We start from the raw sequence: 22,844 nt of genomic DNA, 5'->3' as shown, positions 1-22,844 counted from the left end.
GAAGAAGATGTGATATGTGTGTGTGTGTGTGTGTGTCTATACACACACACACACACACACACACAATGGAATAAAAAAGAATTAAACAATGCCATAAAAAAATGAAATAATGCCATTTGCTGCAACGTGGATGGACCCAGAGATTATCATACTAAGTGAAGTAAGTCAGAGAGAGAAAGACAAATGTTATATGATACCACTTATATGTGGAATCTAAAAAATAGTACAAATGGACTTATATACAAAACAGAAATAGACTCACAGACATAGAAAAGAAACTTATGGTTACCAAAGAGGAAGGGGGAGGGATAAATTAGGAATATGGGATTAACAGATACACACTACCATATATAAAACAGATAAACAACAAGGTTTTACTGTGTAGCATAGGGAACTATGTTCAATATCTTGTAATAAACTATAATGGAAAATAATAAAAAAGAATATATGTATAACCAAATCACTTTGCTGTACCCCTGAAACTAAGACAATATTGTAAGTCAACTATACTTCAATTAAAAAAAGGGAAAATATTTTGATGGTCACTAGTATGTGAAAACATAGGCTGGGATCATGGCTTTCAAATTTCATTCCAGCTGAATGAGACTAACAATGTGACTGGCTAGACGGCTTTTCAGCTTTTTGTGAGCATCTGAGTTAAGACAGGAAAACGAGCTCATCATGAGGGTCATCTGCTTGGCCCCAGGGTTCCTTCATACGAGGTGGAGGGGAAGGTAACGTAAAGGTGACTAAGCTGTGGAACAAGCAGTTTGTGACACACAAGGTCCATTACCAAAGTAATGCCTACCAAGGGTCAGTAAATCAGGAGAGGGTGGCTGGTTTCACACATCTGTTCTCAACTTAATGGTTCATTTATTTAATTGATGACTGCTGTCTTTGGGGAGATCTGGTATTTTGTGGACTCAGGAGGGTAATAAATAGGGCTCTGCTTAATCTTTTTTTTTTTCAACCTAAGGCCAATATCCCATCTGTGGCAATTCAGAACCACCAGAGCTAACTCATCATATGGTGTCCAAGATCTATTCTCTTTCCCCTGCAAACAGAGCAAAATTTCAAGTAAGTGAACTTGAAAATGGGAGTGGGGGTGGTGGCCCCTCATTCAGCGAGTGAGACTTGTGTTCTCTGAACTGAAAAATAGAAGAGGGGAAGTGGGTATGTGGTTTCCCTCCCCAATCCTCTAAGATCAGAGCTTTATCATCAAAAGACTGGAATTGAGAAGCACCCCTTTGCACAAGAATAGAAAGTGCTGAGCCTCAGACATCCAGACAAGTGTAAGACCATGAAATGTGCAAGATGCAAAGAAGTGGCAAAGTAGCATGTGCGCTCTTAACCAACCTTGGGACAGAAGGCTTAGGCTATACATAATTTGTGAAATCCTTAGGAAATCTCCAAACCCTTAATAACTATTCCCATCCAACATTGCCTTCCTTTTCCTGGAACTGCAAATAAGACCAAAATGGTCACATTTCAATTGACATCCTTTACTACCTTTACAGGTAACAGAGTTGTACAGGAGTGAGTCACGTGGGGAGGAAGCTTCAACACATTCGGCAGAGCTAACTAACAAGTTTAATTAGGATCATGGTAGAAGGAAGTCAATGCTGATGACTGTCATCATCATAAATCAAAAGAAGGGAGCACGGTCAGGGTTAAGTTTGAACAGACAGGTAGAGTGATAGCTTATGGCAGGGAGCAAGGACAGAGCCTTTCACACAAGGAAGCTCTCAGATTTAGACCTTTGACATCACTTTCAAAGGAGAATTTACACATTAATATATAACCACAGAGATACACTCACAGCATTGAAAGAAGATCTTCCTCATACGACTTAACACTTTTATCTCACTTCTGGACCACACACTTTGGAGTGTACTAGGAATTTAATCATTTCTATAAATCTTGTCATTACCTTGTCAATGGCTCAGTTGTATTATTGTACTTTATATTTTTGCTATTTAAATATACGTTAGTTACCTTTAAGTTGTACCAAAATTGTTTTAAACCCTGTTTTGCATTTTTCTTCTAAACATGTTAGTAGTTTAGGCCTCTCCTGATTTCTGAAATCTTATATTCCCTAAGTTTGAAATATAAGATTTTATGATTGAGAGCATAAATAGATACCATGAAGCAAGGTGAGATGAACAGAAGACCAGCATCAGCTTTGCTATGGCAACCTCTGGCACAACAGAAGTCAAGACAAGGAAGACCGAGCACGTGGTCACTGGCTAGGCTTGGTTGCTCCCGGAAGTAGCCCCGCCCTGCCAGACCCAGGTTCTTGGGCTAATGAATGCCCGAGTACTCAGGTGTCCCACTTCCTAACAACATCCTGTGGTTCGCCTGTGGGTAGGAAATGTAACTGCTGAATAATTAGTCCATGAATCATTGAGAATTGACCTATGAAATAATGAGGAGGGATGCCCTCTGGGTTAGGAAACATTTAGTATTGGAAGCCTGAAATTCAGGTAAAACTAAATCATAAGGTTGTCATGTTCAGGGTCTACATCAGCCCAGAACTGCATGTGATTGATTAAAATAAGCTGTAAGAAGAGGCCACCATAGGAAGAGAAATTGCTATCAGCAAACAACTAATATGGGTCCTGGAAAATTACACACAAACAAAACTAATAGTGGACGGAACCACAAAGGGGGATCATTTATTATATCAATCTTTCTTCAAAGTGGCCTCCCCCATACTAATGAGAATTAGTCACTTATGAGTCTCAAAGGAAAAACTTTCTTCCCCTCCCCACCACCTATTCAGCCTCTTTCAGTGGCTTGCCAGACCCATTTTTTCTGTGACTGTTTTCCACTTACTTCTCTGGTTCCCTGATCTAGGCCCAGGAAAACCTCTCTGGCCAAGCTGATGTTTCCCCCAGAGCACACCTGGCTCAGACTAGTTGTGTAAACAGATTCATTGAATAGGCTAAATTGTTTTCTTTTCTTTAGTTCATCTGTAGTGATAATTTTATTTTTATAAAGAATTAATCAATTTAACAAATGTTTACTAAAGGCTTTCTATGCTCAAGTATTGCACCAAGCCCTGGAGATACAAAGCCCCCTGCTTCCCCTCCCTCCCTCCCTCCCTCCCTCCCTCCCTTCCTTCCTTCCTTCCTTCCTTCCTTCCTTCCACATATTCAGTATTTTGCTTAAGATGAATAAGTGTAGTCTTAGTTCTCAGAAGTCTTTCAATCTAGTTATCAACTCAAAAAAGTAAATGGAGAATTAAAGTACAAAGACATGATAAGTGCTGTTTGCAAGTGCTAGGGGTTTGCACAGGATAGGAAGAGTGTGTGTGTCTGTGTATGTGTGTTGGGGGTATCTATCTTAGCCTAGGGAGGGTCAGGAAAGCTTCCAGAGGAAATGACCCTGGAGCTGAGGTCCAAAGAAGTAAGATATTTTTGGGGTACAGGTTTTGGATGTGCCAAGCTGAGTGAACAGCTCATGCAAAGGTCCTGAGGCAAAAACCTTCTGATGTGTGGGGAGAATTACAAGTGGTTTGGAGCATGGTGTGCTGTGGAGCAGCCAGGGATGAGTCTGAAAATGTCCTCAGGGGTCAGGTCATAAAGAGCTTTGTGTAGGGGGCTAAGGAATCCTGCAAAGGGTATGAAAATTTTATGTTGGAGATTGCCATAATTAGTTTTGCATTAAAAAGCTATCTAGCCAGCTAGGATGTGGTTTATGGACTTGCAAGGCAATGGGCAATCCTGCAGGGCTGGGGTCCTATTAGGAGGCAGTGGCAGTAATAGAGATATGAGCTAAGAAGAAGGGGTCCCTGCCTTCCAAAAACTCCCAGTCCAGGGCCCGGGAAAAATCACTGACCACAGTAAAGGGAGGGCAATATAAATAGAGGCAGGTGCACAGCACGATGGAACACTGATCATCCCTCGGGTCTGTATCATTTTAAGTTCCTTTTGTCTTTAGAATTCTGTAACTGCAGGCTACCCTTCTGTGGGGTTAGCTTCTCTGAGCCACTCTGCTCTGAGGCTAATATGAGGCATATTAAATAGGAACCATGTAAGAATGTTCACAGTAGCACTGTTCACAAGTGCCACATGTGGACAGTGCAAAACCAGAAAACAACCCAAACACCCGTCAATGGGAGAGTGAAGAAATAGACTCTTGTAGAGACACAGTGGAATATTGTGTGCAGTCAGAGTGCATGAACTACAGCAGTGACACAAATCTATGGATGAATCTTAGACATACAAATTTAAGTGGTAAGTCCCCAAAGATTATGAACAATGTGATACCCTCTTCATAAAGTAAAGAAATAACCAGAATTTAAAAATATGCTTTAAAGGAATATATAAAATAAATATATTAATAATTATTTATTGTATTAGCATATATTATTTTATGATTATAATTTATCATATTAATAAAAATATACATATATATAAAGACTATAGAAAAAGGAAACAAGAGAAAGATAAACATGGGATTTATTACTCAGGTGGAGAAAAGCTTGAGAATGAAGAGAAGGACCGTGTGGTCTTTACCACACGGTAAGACCCGAAGGACCTAGAATTTGCCTTGGGTGGTAATTTGGAAGCTAATTACAGTATTCAAAGTAACTAGGTAAATAACTAAATAAGAAATACAAGAAAGCCATGTATGAATCCTTGATGAGAAAGCGCCATGAACAGGAATATGATTTATCTGATCCAGTGCTCTGAGCTCAAAAAAGAGAAAAGAAAGAAAGGAAGCAGACAGGTAATGATAAGGGCGCACATACAGGACCTTGAGGGGTGGGGCTGGAGAGAAGGCCGGGAAACCAGCAGGTGGGAGGAGAGAAGGAAAGAATCTGAGAAGCACGTGGCCCGAGAACCCAGGAGGGAGTGTAGGGCAAGCTCGGGAGAAAGAGTCAAATTCCCATGTCCCGCCACTAGGATCTTGTCACTTGTTGGCATTATTGGTGAAATTCCTTCTGAAATCCTCTTGGAGAGAAACTGAGCCAGGTTGCCACACTGTAATTCAAAGGGAGCCTTTGCCTAGGATCACAAAGGATCTGAGTCAGGTTTGAATTTTCCACTATTAACAAGAACTGGAGAGATATTACGCCCTTTTACAAAAAGTACATCCAACTGGAAATGGAGCCAGCTACCTCCCAGTTTTCCTGCTTCCCCCCCATCATGTCCCAGCAACCAAATCAGATTAATGTGCTGGCATACTCACAGTTTTATGATGTCTGGTCCAAATATGCCTACCACTAAATAGCAGGTGGTCTTCAAGAACAGTTTTTCTAAGAAAAATCAGGGGAAATAAATTACTTTTCATTATGATGAATTTAACACACGAGTTAATAATGATCTTTACTAGGAACTGAAGCTAAGTGCTTAATTTATTATTAATTCAAGCGATTAATTGTAAAGGTTTGGGAGGAATGTTACAGTTAATATACCCATGAAAATATCATTTCCTTCTCAGGTTTATGTAAACGGCACTTTGTTTACTGTAGATGTTAGAGACCACTAATTTTTGATAAAAAGAGTTAAATTCTGGAGTCTCATTTTCTTTTGTACAGCAGGGAATGTCTGAATGTTGGAAAGGATCTCATTTGTTGGTGATGACAGAAACAGGACTTGCTTTAAAGTAAATAATCTGAAATATTGCTTTGTTAAAAATATTCTTCTCTGATGTTCATTTGGGGAAAAAAGACTTTACTTTGGCTATTTAATTGTTGCTGTTGGTATTCCAGACATAAAAGGTACTAACTGTCACAGGTGTCTGCATTGCCATCTACCCCAGAGAACACACACACACACACACACACGCACACACGCAAACCCATGGCCTAGACAACCTCCTTCTCCTGCTTCCCCTGTTATGAAAATACAGGAAGGCTTTATGGATTGGTCTGTTTGGACAAGGAAACCTGTTAAATCTCTGGTCCTGTTTCTCCAGTTTGTCAGCCGACTATGGAACCCTGGTAATTCTATGGAGGGCTTTTGCATGGTTAGGACGGATGGACTGTCCTGGGGACAGATGGGAAACTCTCCTCGAGAAAAATTTTTCTTGTCATATTTACCTCAAACTGGGCTACCAGTTGCTTGGAGAATAGGCACTATTCAGGATAAATATGGGAAAACTCTCTGGTACTTCAATTTTACTCAATGGTAAATAATGTAAATATTACTTTTATATTAAAATAGATAGTTTCATGGGACTTTTTTTTGCAATAAAGCATGAGACTTCAAACACATTATGTTTTTGAAGTAGGAACTTAAAACTAATCTTACATTACTATTGACCTTACAGAAATAAAAAGAACGATAAGGAAATACTATGACATCTGCATGGCAGCAAATGAAAGGCAAACTACCAAAACTGACTCAAGAATAAATATACAATCTTAATAGACATACAACAAGAGATTAAATTAGTAATCAAAAATGTCCCATAAAGAAAAGCCTAGGACCAGATAGCTTCACTGGTGAATTGTACCAAACATTTTCAAAAATCATCTGAATAGATATTCTCCAAAGAAGTTATACAAATAGCCAATAAGCACATGAAACACATCAGCTGTTAAAGGAAATGTAAATAAAAACCACAGTGAGATACCACTTGATACCCACGATGATATGTGAGAATACAAATGACAGATAAGGGTTTCCCTGGGGGTGCAATTGTTGAGAATCCACCTGCCAATGCAGGGGACACGGGTTCAAGCTCTGGTCTGGGAAGATCCCACATGCCGTGGAGCAACTAAGCCCGTGAGCCACAACTACTGAGCCCGTGTGCCACAACTACTGAAGCCCGCGTGCCTAGAGCCTGTGCTCTGCAACAAGAGAAGCCACTGCAATGAGAAGCCCACGCACAACAACGAAGAGTAGCCCCCGCTCACCACAACTAGAGAAAACTCGTGTGCAGCAATGAAGACCCAACGCAGCCAAAAATAAATAAATAAAATAAATAAATTTATATTAAAAAAAGAGGTGGTTACTTTTATTTTTACAAAATGAAGGATAATAACAAGTATTGTTGAGGATGTGGAGAAATCAGAATCCTCATATTCTGCTGGTGGGTGTATAAAATGGTACAGCAACTTTGGTAAACAGTCTGACAGTTCCTCACATGGTTAAATATTGAGTTGCTATGTGAGCCAATAAGCCGACTCCTAGGCCCAAAAGAATTCAAATATTTATATACCCACACAAAAACTTATACATGAATGTTCATAGAGGAATTATATAAAATAGCAAAGAAGTGGAAATACCTCAACCCAAATGGCCATTAACTACTGAGTGGATGAACAGAATGGGCTATCTACACACAACAAAATATTATTCAACTATAAAGAGTAATGACTTTCTGATACATGCTACAACATGGATGAACTTAAATACATTATGCTAAGTGAAAGAAACGTATTTCTACGATTCCATTTACATGAAATGCCTAGAATAGGCAAATTCACAGAGGCATAAAGTCGATTAGTGGTTGCTTAGCGCTGGGGAGAACGGATATTTGGGAGGTGACGGCTAAGGGGCATGGAGGTCCTTTTTGGTTTAATGAAAATGTTCTAAAATTACTGGTGTCGATGGATGCACAACTCTGTGAATATACTAAACACTACTGAATTATACACTTTAAATGAGTGAATTGTATGGCATGTGAATTAAATATCAATGCAATTGTTATAAAATAAAAACAGCACCCCTTGGGTGTTCCTCTTTAGGGGTGTCAAAAAAGCTCTGATGTCCCAAGTCTCAGACACCAGGATTTCAGCACCAGCTAACTGGCTTCTGACCTTGGCCAGGTTGCTTCCCCTTCTGGGTTTCAGTTTCCTCATCTGAAAAATGTAGGAGTAGGATTCAGTTCAGTTCCCTTCACTGTCTTGGAAGCTTGGAGGATTATGTAACTGACATTCAAAATTACATGAACTTGCAAAGCACTTTGGAAATGAGTTTCCAGTATCGTTAATGTAAAACTAGTTTAGCCGAGAGCAGAGCAATTTAAAAATCGACACCAGGGTGTTCTTTGATATACTTGCAGTGCTGCCTGAAAGGCAGAGAACATTTTTCTTTTTTCTGGTAAAATAAGAGGTATTTGCATGTGTGTGTGTATTTTTTATAGAACATTATTTTGCTCAAGTTGAAGTGAGTGGCAGCAATGTTCTCCTCACCCTCTGTGCAGGGCCATCTGAACAACCAGTTTTCTCAAACAGATTCTGTGATGGTTAAGAATGAGAGGCTCCTGCAGAGATGGCTAATGTGGGACAAGAGATGGGCCTCTGAGAGCTAAACTTTAGATCAACACAGAAGGGTGCAGAGCAGAGAGAGGCAAAGTCTCTAGAAAAAGCCAGACAGGGCCCAGTCAGCCATGATCAGATGGTAACCTGTTACTGCTACAACTGAAGAAAAGACTGGCACTAACATAGTGCTAGTAACCTATCTGATATAAAATGTATACAGTTAAACCTTGCCCGTGACCAGGAAGGTACAAGAGCATTTAATTTCTACAGAATCAAAAGGACTTGGAACAGCATAGGGAAAAAAAAAAGTATGGCCATTCCCAAGGGCAAAGGAAGGTTAAAAAAGGAACGATAGGTGTATCCACATATGTGGGTGTAAATAAAATCTAGAACATCCCAAGCTGTAAGTCACTTTTATGTTTATCATCACTTCGTTTCTCATAAGAAACTTTTGAGGGGGTGGTTATTTTTACCCTCATTCTATGGGAAGGAACTTTGAGGTTTAGAGAGGTAAGGCTGCCCAAGAGCACTGTGGTTCAGTAAGAGATTAAAGTCTTCTACCCCAAAAGCCCAAACTATTTGTAGTATGCATTTCAACGTACTTAGGACATGTTATTTGATGCCTCATCTACCTCAGGTATGGCAGGTATACACTAACTACTCATTAGAAGTTTGCAGCACAGTGAGGTGAACTGACCACTGAGAGAGTTTTGTAGCTATGTGTTCTGGGCTGCATGTAGATTTTCAGAACCTACAGAATGTGAGGAGAGTTGCTTTCCTCATTTTAAGACGACATGAGTTTTTAGCTATCATACTCCACGGAGATAAGATTTCTGCACAGGTGACCCAGGAAACTGAAATTCTAGCAAGAATCTGAGGGCATATGAGTCTACTGACCCCTGGCGAGAATGATTCCATTAATCATTTTTCCATTAACAATTCTGAGATTCTTCCAAGGTGTTTACTAGTGAGAGCCAGAGGCAAATGCAGTGGGTGAAACTGAAGGTCAGAAATACTTTGCACAATTCGAAAAAATTGTCTTCCCAGGCATCAGAAAGGCCCGCATGATTTACTGAGTGATTATTCTCAAGAATGTTGCTTGCATGGTTTCTCTGCTAAGGTTACGTTTTATATACTTGTTTAGCTTTGGAGATAAAAGCAGTACTACCTAAAAATAATTTTTAAAATAATAACTGTTTGTTGCTGTGCACATTTTGACTTCCCCTCTCTCCCATTCTCACCAGAGAGAAGGCAATACTGGGTGCAGGCAGCCACTGTGGACCAGGCCTATTATGTTTTCTAGAAGGAGAAATATTTAGCTAAGGGTCAGACTATCTTTGTCACCCTATACAATTCACGTGACCATTCTGTGCACTCTTTCCTATCCACAAAATGGAAACAGTAACGCCAACCCTGCCCTATGTCTGCCAGGTGAAAGAGCCTTTAATCCGAACTGAGTACTTTATTTCTATCTAGAGGTGAATATTAATTAATAAAATGAAAATAACTCCAAATAGCCTTATTAATCCTTTGAAATGCCTCCAATTAAAAGGTAACTCTCCACTGAAATACCAACTTTCCTTCCCTTGGCAAAGTGCTAGCCTCTATTTTGCCAGCATCTGACTTTTCAACCTCTCACTTTACCTCAGCAGACTAAAATTTTCTGTTATGAGTCAAAAGGAGCCAAGGTGGAACCTTGAACACCAGCAATCTTGGTTCATGTTGTTTTGTATTTTGCTGGTACTTTGGGAGAGGATCATCTGAGAAATAAGATTTTTACTCAGCCTTTCATCTTTGAACAACACAACTTTGCTTAAAAAGAGAAAATCAAGCTCCAGGTAAAAATGGTGATATCTGTCAGTGTGGTCTATTACACAGAAATGACAACAATCAAAACAAGTCTTAATGATGATTATGACTTTTTAATTTTTCTTCCTTTTTGTAAAATGGTAATACCATTCTTCTTTCTCTAATTCAGAGATGTGAAAATATAAAGCAAGGTTTATAATAGATTTTGAATGTCCAATAAAAATGGGGATGGATAAATAAAATATGGGACATTTATATGGTGAAGGACTATAGAGTAATTAAGAGGCTTGACCTAAGTCTATATAGGTCTTGACACATATAGATCTCAAAAACATAATGGTGAGTGAAAAGCAGAAGTTGCAGAGTCGTATATACAGTAACCATTGATATAAAACTACAGTCCCCACAAGGGAGGATTCTGGAAAGATGATGGTGGAGGCAGCAGAGTTTGGGAATTTCACTGAATCTCTACAAAAAAAAAAAAAAAAATAGAGCTTCTAGATAGGAAAACCAAAACCCCATGGATGATACTTACAACAAAACTAGATATCTCCACGAACCCCAGAATACAATTAAGGCAACGATAAAACACTCACAATCATGAGACTTAAGGGTTATCAACATCAGTGTGGGAGAAAGTAAAGGGAAGCAAAGGGATGAATAGCAGAACCTCCAAAACAGCCCACAGGTATTGACGACAAAGTATGGTGGGCCAATGAAGAACATCCCCAGATTTATATTAAAATCAGCTGAAACTGGGAGGGGGTTTGCCCACTGCAGTAGCAGATGAGTGCAAAGGACTCAAGGTTATAAAGACTAAGGGGTTTGAGTGGTCAGGCATTTACAAATTCTAGAAAACGATCTACCAGACCTCCCTTCCAGGACAGGGTCCACACTGAGGGGAAACTAGTGGGTTTGGAATCAAAAGTGAGTTGGATAGAAGCAAAGTAAAGAGAAAATCCAGGTAAAAGTGTGCAGAGGGACAGAACCAGAAAATTTCAAAATGCAAGCAGCCATGTGTTTATTTACTTACTTTTTAATACTACACAAAAACAATGGAAGAAGGAGTTCTGTGCATTTGGAGAAGCTACCCTGAGCCACTTCTCTTTCTAAGAGTTTTTGAAAACTAATTTCACATAAAAATGAGCAACAGATATGTATCTAGGTCAACTCCCATACAAAGTTATTATAAGAAAAAAAAAAAGAATAAGGAACAGAATCACATCCTTACAGATAGCAAAAGCATGCCAGAAAATCATGCCAAAAAAAGGATTAAAACATAACAGTATTTTAAAATGAGTGAGAAGCATTAATAAAATGGTATAAGACATGAAAGAACAACAGAAATCAGAATTGGAAAAACTCAGGTATGGAAATAAAAGAACTCAGGGAAGAAAACAAGATTATAAAAGTAATGAAATCTAAATTAGAATGAACACAAGAGGAAGGGAATACAATAGCTGACGTTTTAAGAGAAATAGAATATGAAAAAGAGGAAAACTTTCAAGATAAAAAATAAATGAAGTGATAGAAAGTATTCATTCAAGAGATAGGCAAAATCGTGAATAGAGGCAAAGAAGATTTAAAATATGGTTATTAGAAACCCAGACAAAGAAAACCAAATCAAGGAAACTGACCAAATGCTAAAAACTTTCCTGAAATTATAAAAAATGTATTTGAAACCACATATTAGTTTCAAAATGAGAGAATAAGAGCACACTGCATGCCTGAGAATGTCAATATACAACAGCCGACGCCAAGACATAGTTTAGTTAGATGACTAAATTTTATAGAAGAAAAAAAAATTCCTTTAAACTAGGCAAAGTGACTTATAAGAAAAAGAAAATTAGATTATCATTACGCTTTTGAATAACATATTTAAGACACTTAGGGAAAGAAACTGTGCCAAGGTTTTTTTGGGTTTTTTTTTTTGGCCACACTCTGTGGCATGTGGGATCCTAGTTCCCCGACCAGGGATTGAACCCAAACCTCCTGCAATGGAAGTGTGGAGCCTTAACGACTGGACTGCCAGGGAAGTCCCTGCCAAGGATTTTTATATCCAGAAAAGCACTGACTTTCTAATGTAAAGGACAAGCCAGCTTGTTATCAACGTGCAAGAATTCAGGGAATATTATTCTCATGAGTCCTTCCTGAGGAATGAACTTTAGACAGCACCTCGACTAGAGAGACATCTGCATAAGGGCTGGTGGTGAACATCAATCTTACAGTTGCTGATGGAACTAAAACTAAATGAAGATAAAAAGGAATGTATATATTGTACGTAATGGCCATATACTCAAATAATGGAGAAATGAGGCTATCATATGTGTAAAGAAGGATAGGTAAATGAGTAATTATGAGATATTTTAATTCTATCAATCCCCCGGTCCTTGAGAGTTAGGACTTTGAGTGTGGAAAGAAGATACAGATATGATACAGAAGAAACTAAGAAAAAAAAATCCTGCAGTCCTGAATTTGAATTTGAAGTGTCAGAATGAACTCATACATTTTATATTAAAATAATATATGTAAATGTATGTATGTATATTTTCTATCATTGTCAACAGAAGAAGTCTAGAAAGAATGACCAACTGAGTAGCAATGAGATCCCTATGCACCCAGATCATGGTCTTAATACTATTTCCCACTAAAAGAAACCAGAGCTTCTAAGAAATGACTGATTTCAAGCCTGGGGTTGGAAATGTACAAGACAGGCTGGAACAACTTGTCACACTAGTTAGTGAGGAAGCTACGAAGACTACTTAGACTTATGTCGAAAGGACCCAGGAGCCAACTTGAAGTTCCTACTGGTCAAAGATGAGAGAATTTGAGCTTTAAAGGGATAATAGTTGAAGTAGTCTGAAACTCATCAAATGTGTATAAATTCATGAGTTCATAATGATACTTTAAAGAAAACCAAGTGACTACTTTGGGATGATACTATAAAGGCAATGAGTTATTTGAAAACTGGCAAGTAAAACAAAAGAATCAAGCATTTATCCTGCCTTTCTTAGAATGAATAATAGTACCATTAGGAACTGTGGGGAAAAACATCCCTAAGCTATGATGATGATGAGAGAAACTGTCTCTAATATATTTCAACTACTAAAGGAAATATAATTGATAGATTAGAATAGCACCATTTTGCAACCTCCAATGAACTGATAGACCTAGTCATAGAGCATCAACAGCTGCTAATATCACAAAAATAGAAAAGAGAAAACCACTTATGATGGCCTCCTGTTGAAAGAAAACACCATCACTTATAGCCTTGCCAAAGAAATCAAACTGGAGTCTCATCAAGCCTCTGGATCTAGCTGCCAATTTTCAGGAAATACAGAGCACAGAGAAACACATTCAATCATACCACAGGGACGCCATCAGCAAAATGCAGAAACTCTACACGACAGATTCCACAGCTAAATTACAAGGAAAAGGAAGGGATGGAAAGGAAACTGGTAGATTAAAATCGACTTAAAAGACACATCAAAAATTTAAAAACTGGGCAAGACTATGGTGTCTGGAGATACGCAGTTGGGTGATAAAGCTATAAAGCAATACGAGGAAATGATTATAGTAATCTTCAGGATGTTGTCTTTTTAGGGGGGAGGAGGAATTTATGATGGGTTGGGGCATGTGGATGGGACTTTTGGAGCAGCTACCTATCTGTTCTTTCCTGACCTGTGCTATGTTTACAAGGGTGTTCACCTTTCAATAACTGATAAAGCTCTACATTTATTTTGTGTTTTTTAAATTTGTTTCCTTTTATCAAGAAAAGGTTAAAAAATTATCCACAAACAATACTACACATAGTCTATGGATTCATACAAGTGAATGTAAAAGTATAAAATTTGCCAAACCCAATGCCCATCAAGTTCCTATGAGTGGTTCCATCTAGGGAGGTGGTAGGAAAATGTAACTGGGAGTGGGGGAGGCCAAAGGGCATTTCAAGTGTATTCGTTACCTTCTAATTCTGTGGAAATATGTCAAAATCTTAGCAATGGTCAAACTGGGACATTGCAAACACATGTATTTGTGTATTATCCTCTCCCAGTCTTTATTTTTGAATTCTAAAAAAATGAGCTTATGAGTATACATTGAGACTGCATGCAATAAATTTTCTGAAAATGTTTTGATGCCATTGACACAACGTCTGTTAAATCAAATATAAAATCGTCATGAGTCCAACTACCTTACTTAAAAATAATAATGTAGGCATCTTTGAAGAATTAGTTCCTTAACATTAAGTGAATGAAAATTTGACTCTCAAAGAAGTTTATTCATTGTGATTGTACACCTAACAGTATTCTATAAGAGAAATAGCGTCAATATTTTCTTTCTGCTGAGAGTGTAAAAAACTATACAATTTGTTTAAACCACCAATCATTTCCTTCTTTTGCAGGATGTGTGAAGGATTTTATAGAAATCCAGTTCAGATCAATGGAATGTCCCCAGATTATTTTCCCATTTGGAGTTTTAAGATCCATTGTCTCCTCAAGCCTAAATAAAGCTCTGTGTTAGAAAGGAGGTGCTTGCATCTGAGAATGTGTGTGTGGTTAAATTAACATAAATCATTGAAAATTATTCATTATTCATAATTTTGACCTTCTCGGTACTTAAGGCCATGATCACCAGGTGGGCAAACCATTATAAATGTGACACATAAAACAACAATCGACCATTCTACATTTTACTCCCTAAATGTCCACAACAATCTCATTCTGCCATGAGAGAAAATGAATGTCAGGGGAAAAAAATTGCCTCAAGTATTTTTTTGTGTCTTCCTTTTAATTTCTATGAGTTCCATAAGAATATCAACTCACAGAAATAACACAATCAGATTCTCCTCTGTGAGCACATGTAGGGTATCAACTCACTCGTGATGGCTCATGAATGAAAAAGAAACGCAGACCCAGAGCCAAGTGAGCCTTTCTGTATTTACCAGGCAAGTAGCTGCACAGTCTCTCCATTGAGGTCTGGACCGTTGAGTTGTGAACTTGAGCAAGCTGTTCAATCACAGACACCACCAGCACACACCCTGCAAGGGAGCAGAAATCAGCTACGTCACATGGAAAGCTGTGCTGGAGGGCTGGGGGAAAGAAAGGGGATATACGTGTGTCCTTAAAAACACAAACCTTTCTAAAACAGAGAACTTTTCTTTGCCATGCTTTTTATAATCAACCATGTATGTGAATGCACTGAGTTGTAGTGAAATATGAAGTGTGGTAAGAAGATTGTGTATTTGGGGGTCAGAAAGACTGGTTACCAGCTTATCTTTGTCACTTGTAAGCTATGTGACTTCGGGGAAGTAATTGAATCTTGCTTTATTTCCATTCCTTTTTGATCACTATCTCCTGTAATGGGGAGGTAGTGCACGGAAGACATTTACAGGAGATGGTGCATGGAGGACAGCCACCACTGAGGAGAAGCTCAGTGGACAGTGGCTCCTTTCCTGTCCCCTCTCCTTCCCTTCTGCAGGACAGCTTCACTGTGAGTAAGATCATTCTCACCCTACACATTCTCAGCCCGTGACCTAGGGTCAGATTTTTAATTGTAGAAAAGCAGCGGAAATTGCCCAACCCTTGGAGTCAGAAGACCTGGGATTGAGTCTTGCCCTTGAATCCTGGATTTACCACCCATCCTTTCTAAGCCTTGTTTTCCTCCCTGCAAAGTAAATAAGTTTCCCAAAGGGCTGCTGTGATGATTAAATGAAATAAAAGTGCAAGTGAAGGTGGCTTTGAAATCATACACTATTGTAAAATATTATTTTACCTCCCAGCTATAAAGCACTCTGCTTGAAAGCATGTACCAATATGATAAGTGTCTAGAAGGAACCTTGGATTAAATTAGGAATATATTCCTTAAGCTACCTTGATGTATGATAAGTGTGAAGGCTCAGAACTGCTAGGCTAATACCCCTAGAAGTTTCTATCACCAACCTTGATCTCCTAAACTGCTAGGGAAGCCCAAACCTCCTTTGTCCAAAGGGAGGGGACTCTTCTATACGCAAGAGGTTGGCTGGTCAAAGATAAGTAAGCCTGAGAAGAAATTGTTAGGCTTCATTTGGATAGGAGGAGTAGCACTTATTGGCAGAGGTTGGTTTCCAAGGAGGCAAAAGAAGGATTACATCCAAAGTAAAGAAGTTCCAGGGTGCCTGGCCCAGAAGTAAGCTCACTGCTATCCACCTGCTCAAGGAGCTGGGGACCCAAGTTCACATGCAGTGTCATCAAAGCCAAATTCCCACTAGGAATCCTTGAGGGAAAGTGGCTGATAACAGATGTGAATATTACAATTGGGCATTTCTTTAAACCTCCCATAAAATGAGAGATTGGCAACAAAAAGGGAGAGATTTCCACCTTTCTAGACACTGCAACACCTGAGCAGGCTCTGGCCTCATTTGTTCTGTACTCTCTGGTAAAGCTGGGCAAAGCTGGGCTCACCAAATCTGTGATAACCATAGTCTTACTGCTCTGGGAGCACCTACTTCTGGGACATTTATCAACGTCAGTTACCAAGGTTGATTGGATGCGCTTTTAGCCTAATCCACGCATTGAGGGTTTTATTACATTGCAATGAATTCAGTAGCTGATACTTATTAGCACTTTACAGCCTAAAAAGCATTTTCATATCTATTTTGTTTTATTTTAAAAATAACTTTTCAAAAAAGATAGATGCAATGCCATCTCACTGCAGAAAAATTTTAAGATACACAACAATGTAAAAAAGATAAACATCACTTAAATCACCCAGAGATAAACCAATTTCACTTTTATTTTAAATATATAAAATATGTTTAATATATGGGCATATTTTCAACATTTATAATGCACTATTACACCTTGATTTATGTCCCTGCTAATCACCTGCTAAGTTAGGTGGAGCGAAATACATTTTAATAACTGCAATTGAAAATAATTATAAGTAATTATACTGCAATGTGACAAGAGGATGCAATGTGCTATAGTTGAAAAGGGAGAAGCTTTGGAATAAAGAATAAACTTTTTTTTTTAAACAAGGTTCAAATACTGGATCAGTCACTTAAAATGGTGTAACTCTGAACAAGTTACCTACCCTTCTGGAGCCTCTTTTTAAGAATTTAGAGTTAGAGCATAAGTTCCTTGAGGGCAGGAATGGGGTCTTAGTATCTCTAACTTTGAGTGCCTGACATAAGAGCCTGGTTTGGAGGAAGGATATAAGAGATGTTGCTGACTTGAAGCCAACTGACTGGAGAACCAACCGAGGGACACTTCAGTTGTCACTTGCTGGGGACCTCCATAGGAAACGGTTAATGGATGCAACTGAACTTGTGTTCTGGCTCGGTCATCCCACTGACGACATTGCTTACTGTTTGTTCCATCTCATTACAGGAAAAGGCTCCACTTTTCATCCTGCTGTGAAAAAACCAGCGCCCTCTCTTAAGTCAACCAGCAGATTCTACAGCAAATGGTCATGGTGTGTAGCTCAGGATCAAAGAAGAACGCGGTGGAGATTGGGTTGAGACCTTGAATAGCAATCACTTCATACGGAGTCTCATCAATGAGCTGCAGCATCTGGCGCCCAGAATGGACTTGAAACACAGGTATGTATTCATCTTCATCCTTGGAGTGGAAGGATGAATGCAAAGAGAATTGTGCTGCTTGAGACCAACCTGCTCCTTTGTACTTACAGATGTGGGCTTTTCTTTCACTCAGAGCAATGCCAACAAGGACTCATGACTTTTGTGACTCCTTAGCACTGCTGGCTAAAATTGGAAATCATTAGATAAATAAAAAGCAACCAAGAAAAAGTCAGCTGTCTCTGAAGATTGGGTGGATCTTGCCACCGTCGCCACTCTGCCTAGTGAAGAGTTATTATGATCAAAAGGACCCTGCAGAAAAGCAGGTAATGGGGCTTGAAATATGTAAACGCCCATGTTGGGCTCAGCTTTGATTTGAGTCCTGCTCACCTGGACATCCCTGCCCATTTCCAGCGAGCTCAACTCCCATTGGATTGTGAATTTAGGGTCTGCAGTGAGGTGCGTCCTGAATCCTTTAGCAGCAAGAATGGAGAAATTGACTTTGCTATAGTTTCTAATAAGAGCTTTTACTGTCTTCACAGGCTAAAAAACTGTTTTTCCTTGGAGAAATGCATGTGCAGAGTAATTCCACCCCTTATAGACTATTCTCTGGCTGCTAATAAAAGGCCTGGGTCTGCTAAAGCAAGTTTGTCCAAGCAACTGTTCATTTAGGAAGTGATGAGAGTGGGTGAGAACTGTGTATTTTGCTCAGTGGTCACTATCTGAAATTTCAGATAGTGAAATTATGGAAATGGAAATATGGAGATATGGAAAATCTCTTCTCACCTGGCAACTGAAAATAATGAGTATAATAGAAACAGACACCTCTGATATTGTAGGAAAAGAAGCAAATAGGCCAGAATAAAAACACCTGCCACCGCAATCAGCTTCTAGACACACATCTCAGGTAGACTGCACACTGTACCACGGAATCCTTTTGAAATGAAACAGAACTCTTGAAACTCTAATTATAATCATATCTGTGCTGGCTGGAAATTCAGCCAACTGCAGAGAGCAGTCTAGTAGATTTCTCATTTGTCTGAAGCCTACACTTCATTGAGAAGCCTTGAAAGCACCTGGCAGTTGTCAGAACCAGGGTCGGCGTGACTACACTCCATTTTTGACCCTGAGTCAGGGCATAAATAATTCATCACATGGCTAGAATGTTCTCTGCAGATTTCAAAGGGTTTTGCATACATTATCATCTCATTCAAACTTCTGAACAACTCACAGATGCAGGAATTACTGTTCTTATTATCGTATAGACCAGCAATCGGAGGCTCAGAGAGCTTAGATGCCTTGCCAATTATGTAGCTAGTGAGCAGGGGAGCTGGGACTGGAACACAGTGTGTGTTGAGTCCAGGCACCATGCTGAGCTATGAGTACACGCAGAGAACAAACAGATATGATTCCTGCCCTCTCAGAGATCATACTCTATTAGGGAAAAGTGATTGTAAACACGTAAGCACGCATGCAATTATAAATAATTTTAGGTACTATGAAGAAAAGGAACAAGGTGAAGTAACAGAGGGCAACAAGGACGAGGTGGTATGAACATTAACTAGAGCTGATAGAGAGAGAAGGCTTCTCTGAAGAACACACAAGAAAATGGCTCATATAATGGAAAGGAGCAAGCAGGGTGAGCAGCCAGGCAGGCTTTGTAGGTAGGAGGAACTGGTGCCTACCTTACGGCAATGAGACTGGGAAAACCTGACATTAGGAGATGCGATGCAGGCACAGGTGGAGGTCAAGTCTGTGGGTTTTGTAGATGGCAAAAGAGGTAGGGATTCAACCTGAGAGGAATGGGAAACGATGAATGGGCTTTGTGGAGAGGGCTGCTACTATGTGATCTGTGTCTTTAGAATATCATGCTGGCTGTCATGAGGAGGAAGGATCTTGGGGGCAGAGAGATGAAGAAGGAGGCTATTTTCGTCCTGGAGAGAGGTGATCGCTGATTGGATAGAGTAATGAGTGGCAGTGGGGATGGAGGAAAATGGGCAAATCTGGAATCTGTTATGGAGGCTGACCCGATTGGATTTATTAATAAATTGAGGAGAAATGTGAGAATCAAGGATGACTCTTGTTTCTGGTTTGGGCCCTAGAGAAGCGTAGAGCACAGGTTTTAGAGTCACACCACACCTGGATTTGGGCCCCTGCACCCCTGTTGGACCAGCATGACATTATCAAGTGCATTCCTCACCTGATCCCTCTCTCCCCACCCAATGCCCCTCCACAAACACCTAAATTCTGTTCTCAGATTTCGCTAATCGGGTGGGAGCAGAGGATATAGTTTTATATGTTGTAATTCTAATCAACAACTTTTATCCCAGATCTTTCTCATGTTGGTGAAGAGAAAAGGAAATAAGAAAGAAAGGTAGGAAAACAATCACCCAAAATGATCCTACAGCCAGCTTTGTTTCCCTAAGATATTAGTTATCAAGCCAGAGATGGCAGCACACAGCCCAGGTATGAACACTGAAACTTCACTTTTTCTTCTGCATCCTACTCTCAGTCTGGACATGGATAGGGAGAGTGGGTAGGAGAAAAAAAGAGAGTGGAAGGGAGGAAAGAGAAGGGAGAAGTTATGGTACAGCAGAGACTGAAGAATTTGTGGTTCAGACAGACCTGGATTCAAATCTTGCTTCTATTACTTATGAGCTGTTGTATTTGGCAGGATGGTTAAACTCTCTGAACCCAGATTTTGGCACCCACAGAATAGAAAAATAAAGCCCTCTTCTGTGGTACATTAAAAATGGCCACAGACTTTTTATACTTCCTCCCAGGAAGAGGTGATATCTATTTTCCAGGCTTTGAATCTGGCCTTGTGACCTCGCTTTGATCAGTAGAATATAGAAGTGAGAGCATGTCAGGTCCAAACCTAGACCTCAAGAGGCCTTGCATCTTCCCTTTTGCCCTTTTAGACCTCCTCACTAAGCTGAGGGCAAGTGGAGACGGAGCAGCCTCAGGCAAAAAGGTCAGAGTCTGACTGTTCTTCCTGAAGTTCAAGCTGTTTTTCAAGAATAAACATTCCTCAATTTATTGTGTGCCATTGGTTGATTTTTAGTGTCCTGCAATGGTTGCTTGTGATGGTCTTTCCAGTTTTATGCTTGGTCTTAGATGGACTTTGTCCAGGGAAAGATTCAGGTGGGGACTCTGTCCTCTACACTAACATTGAAAAACGACTACTATATGAGAGAAAGGGTATGGTAGTGGAGTAATCTGTTTTCCTTTCCAAATTCTGAGTGTGAAGGCCAGGAGAAAAATCTTGAATATCAAGCCCCTTTCCCTCAAAAACAAAACAAAACAAAAAACGCTTCAACCCACAGCTTACTCTTCATCTATGAACTTCTACTATATAGTCGTGCCTATTTGGTGAATCACTTTGGGACCACGTCACATCAATTCTCTTTTGCAATACTATCTGGTGTTTAGTTTGAAGACTTTTTCTTTTTGAAGCATTTCTATGAGTGGTAGGCAGAATGATAAGATTACTGTCTCCTGCTGTAGAGGCCTTACTTAATCCCCTCCCCTGAGTGAGGGCAGAACCTGTGAATGTGATTGGATATCACTTCTGTGATTGTGTTATGTTCTACGATAAGAGAGATTTTGCGTATGTAATTAAGGACCCTAGTTAGTTTACTTTGAGTTACTCAAGGTTATCCTGGGTGGACCCAACATAATCAGGTGAGCGCTTTAAATGTAGAGAGCTTGCTCCAGCAGTTCTTAAACAGGAAAGAAATAGCTACGTTATTAACTTCCTTTGCAAAGGGGCAGCCTCTCAGAGCTGAGAGTGATCCTGGCTGACAGCTCGCAAGCACATGGGACCTCAGCCCTGCAATCCAAGAACCTGAATTCTGCCAACCACTACTGAACTTGCGAGAGAACCTGAGTCTCACATCACATGCAGCCCCATGTGACATCTCGATTACAGCCTTGTAAAACTCTGAGCAGAGAACCGGGTTATATTATGTCCAGACTTCTCATGTGCAGAAACCGTGAGATGATAAATTTATGTTGTTTTAAACTGATGAATGTGTGGCAAGTTATTACACAGCAATAGAAAGCTAATACACTATGAAACCTTTTTTCATAAGTGAATCTTCCCTTAAGACATCCAAGATTTGAGAATTTGTATTTGCATAAGATGTAGATTCCCATGTAATTATTCAGTTTACTCAGGCCTCTTTGCCTTATGATAGGTTTAAATGCAGGACTTCCATAGCTCATTTTCAATATTTTTTTCCTGATTTCCAAAAGAATACATTATCAGAACCCCTTTGGGTACTTAGTATGTCCCAAGCACAGTTCTAAGTCCTTCATGTGTGTTTACTCATTAGCCCTCCACACCACCCAAGGATGCAGGCCCCATGTAATCTCATCTCACAGATAGGGGACACAAGGTACAGAGGGTGAAACTGTGCCCTTAATGTCACATATGTACAGAGTGGCAGAGCCAGGATTCCAATCCAGGCAGTCTGACCCCAGAGCTTAAGCTCTTTTGCTCTTAACCACCATGTCTTACTATTGTTTTTGCAAGCTCATCTAGAAAATGTGGAAAATTCAGAAATGCACTGAAAAGAGATTACAAATCATTTGTAACCTCGTCACTCATAGATAACCATACACCAACTATTGGCATTTTGCTGTTCATCCTATCTGGGAAGACAGCTATATAAGTAGAGAGATAGGCACATTATATATAATTTTATGGGGATTTTACTCTGCTTAATGCTTTGTAACATTCTTTTTTTCCCCTCTTTCTCATAGTACATTTAAACTATGATCTAGTTTACTGCCCACCCCTTCCCTCCAAAAAAGAAAATTTTCACTTTCTCCTTAAGGAAAAGCATACTGCCCACTTGGATTCTTCTGGTTTTGCTCACTTTGGGACCTTTCACAGAGTTGTGGACCTCTCTCTAGAGTGCCTTTGTGGTCCTTCTCTTCAGGGTTATGCCCCAGAACAATCCAGGAAAAAAAGAAAAAAAGGCAAAGGTGAGTTTAGTGAAAATTGAGATGATCAGAAACCTACCATCTGTGCCAAGGTTGGGATTAAATTCTGTGATAATCTAAAAATAAAAGTAGGGGATTAAGGAGAGGGCAAGTGTGAAGAGTGGGGGACAAAGTGCAGAGGGCTGCAGCTGCAGCTGGGAACCAGCAGGCATCTGGCTACACCTGAAGGGTCTGCAGGGCCCACGAGGGTGGAGGTGAGCAGATTGTCAGCGGGGAGTGACCGTGGATTCTGTTAAGAACAGCCCATGAGCT

General features: G+C 39.7%; 1 protein-coding gene and 1 long non-coding RNA gene across 4 annotated transcripts in view; one reads left to right on the top strand and one right to left on the bottom strand.

Moving 5' to 3' along the window:
• AOAH (acyloxyacyl hydrolase) overlaps window positions 1-22,844 on the bottom strand; it is a 173,168-nt gene that overhangs the window by 143,915 nt on the left and 6,409 nt on the right. The window contains exons 1-3 of one of the 2 annotated variants that reach the window (XM_060156023.1): window positions 19,268-19,329; window positions 14,970-15,065; window positions 5,197-5,263 (exon numbers count right to left, since the gene is read on the bottom strand). In XM_060156023.1, coding sequence (XP_060012006.1) covers window positions 5,197-5,263; window positions 14,970-14,997 — 95 coding nt within the window. In that variant the 5' untranslated portion in view covers window positions 14,998-15,065; window positions 19,268-19,329. Of the gene's footprint in view, window positions 1-5,196; window positions 5,264-14,969; window positions 15,066-19,267; window positions 19,330-22,844 lie in introns of those variants that run through there. The other variant, XM_060156020.1, reaches the window with a different exon arrangement.
• Window positions 976-21,564, top strand: LOC132524185 (uncharacterized). 2 transcript variants are annotated; one of them, XR_009541811.1, is made up of 4 exons: window positions 976-1,077; window positions 17,395-17,606; window positions 17,696-17,908; window positions 19,913-21,564. It is a non-coding gene; the product is annotated as an uncharacterized LOC132524185 (long non-coding RNA). The 2 variants fall into 2 exon arrangements; XR_009541812.1 differs by lacking the exon at window positions 976-1,077 and adding an exon at window positions 15,389-15,517.

This window comes from Lagenorhynchus albirostris, chromosome 8 (assembly GCF_949774975.1).
Source record: "Lagenorhynchus albirostris chromosome 8, mLagAlb1.1, whole genome shotgun sequence".
Classification (NCBI taxonomy): domain Eukaryota; kingdom Metazoa; phylum Chordata; class Mammalia; order Artiodactyla; family Delphinidae; genus Lagenorhynchus; species Lagenorhynchus albirostris.
The sequence above is the reverse complement of the archived record's forward strand: the minus strand, read 5'-3'. Positions and strand labels throughout refer to the sequence as shown.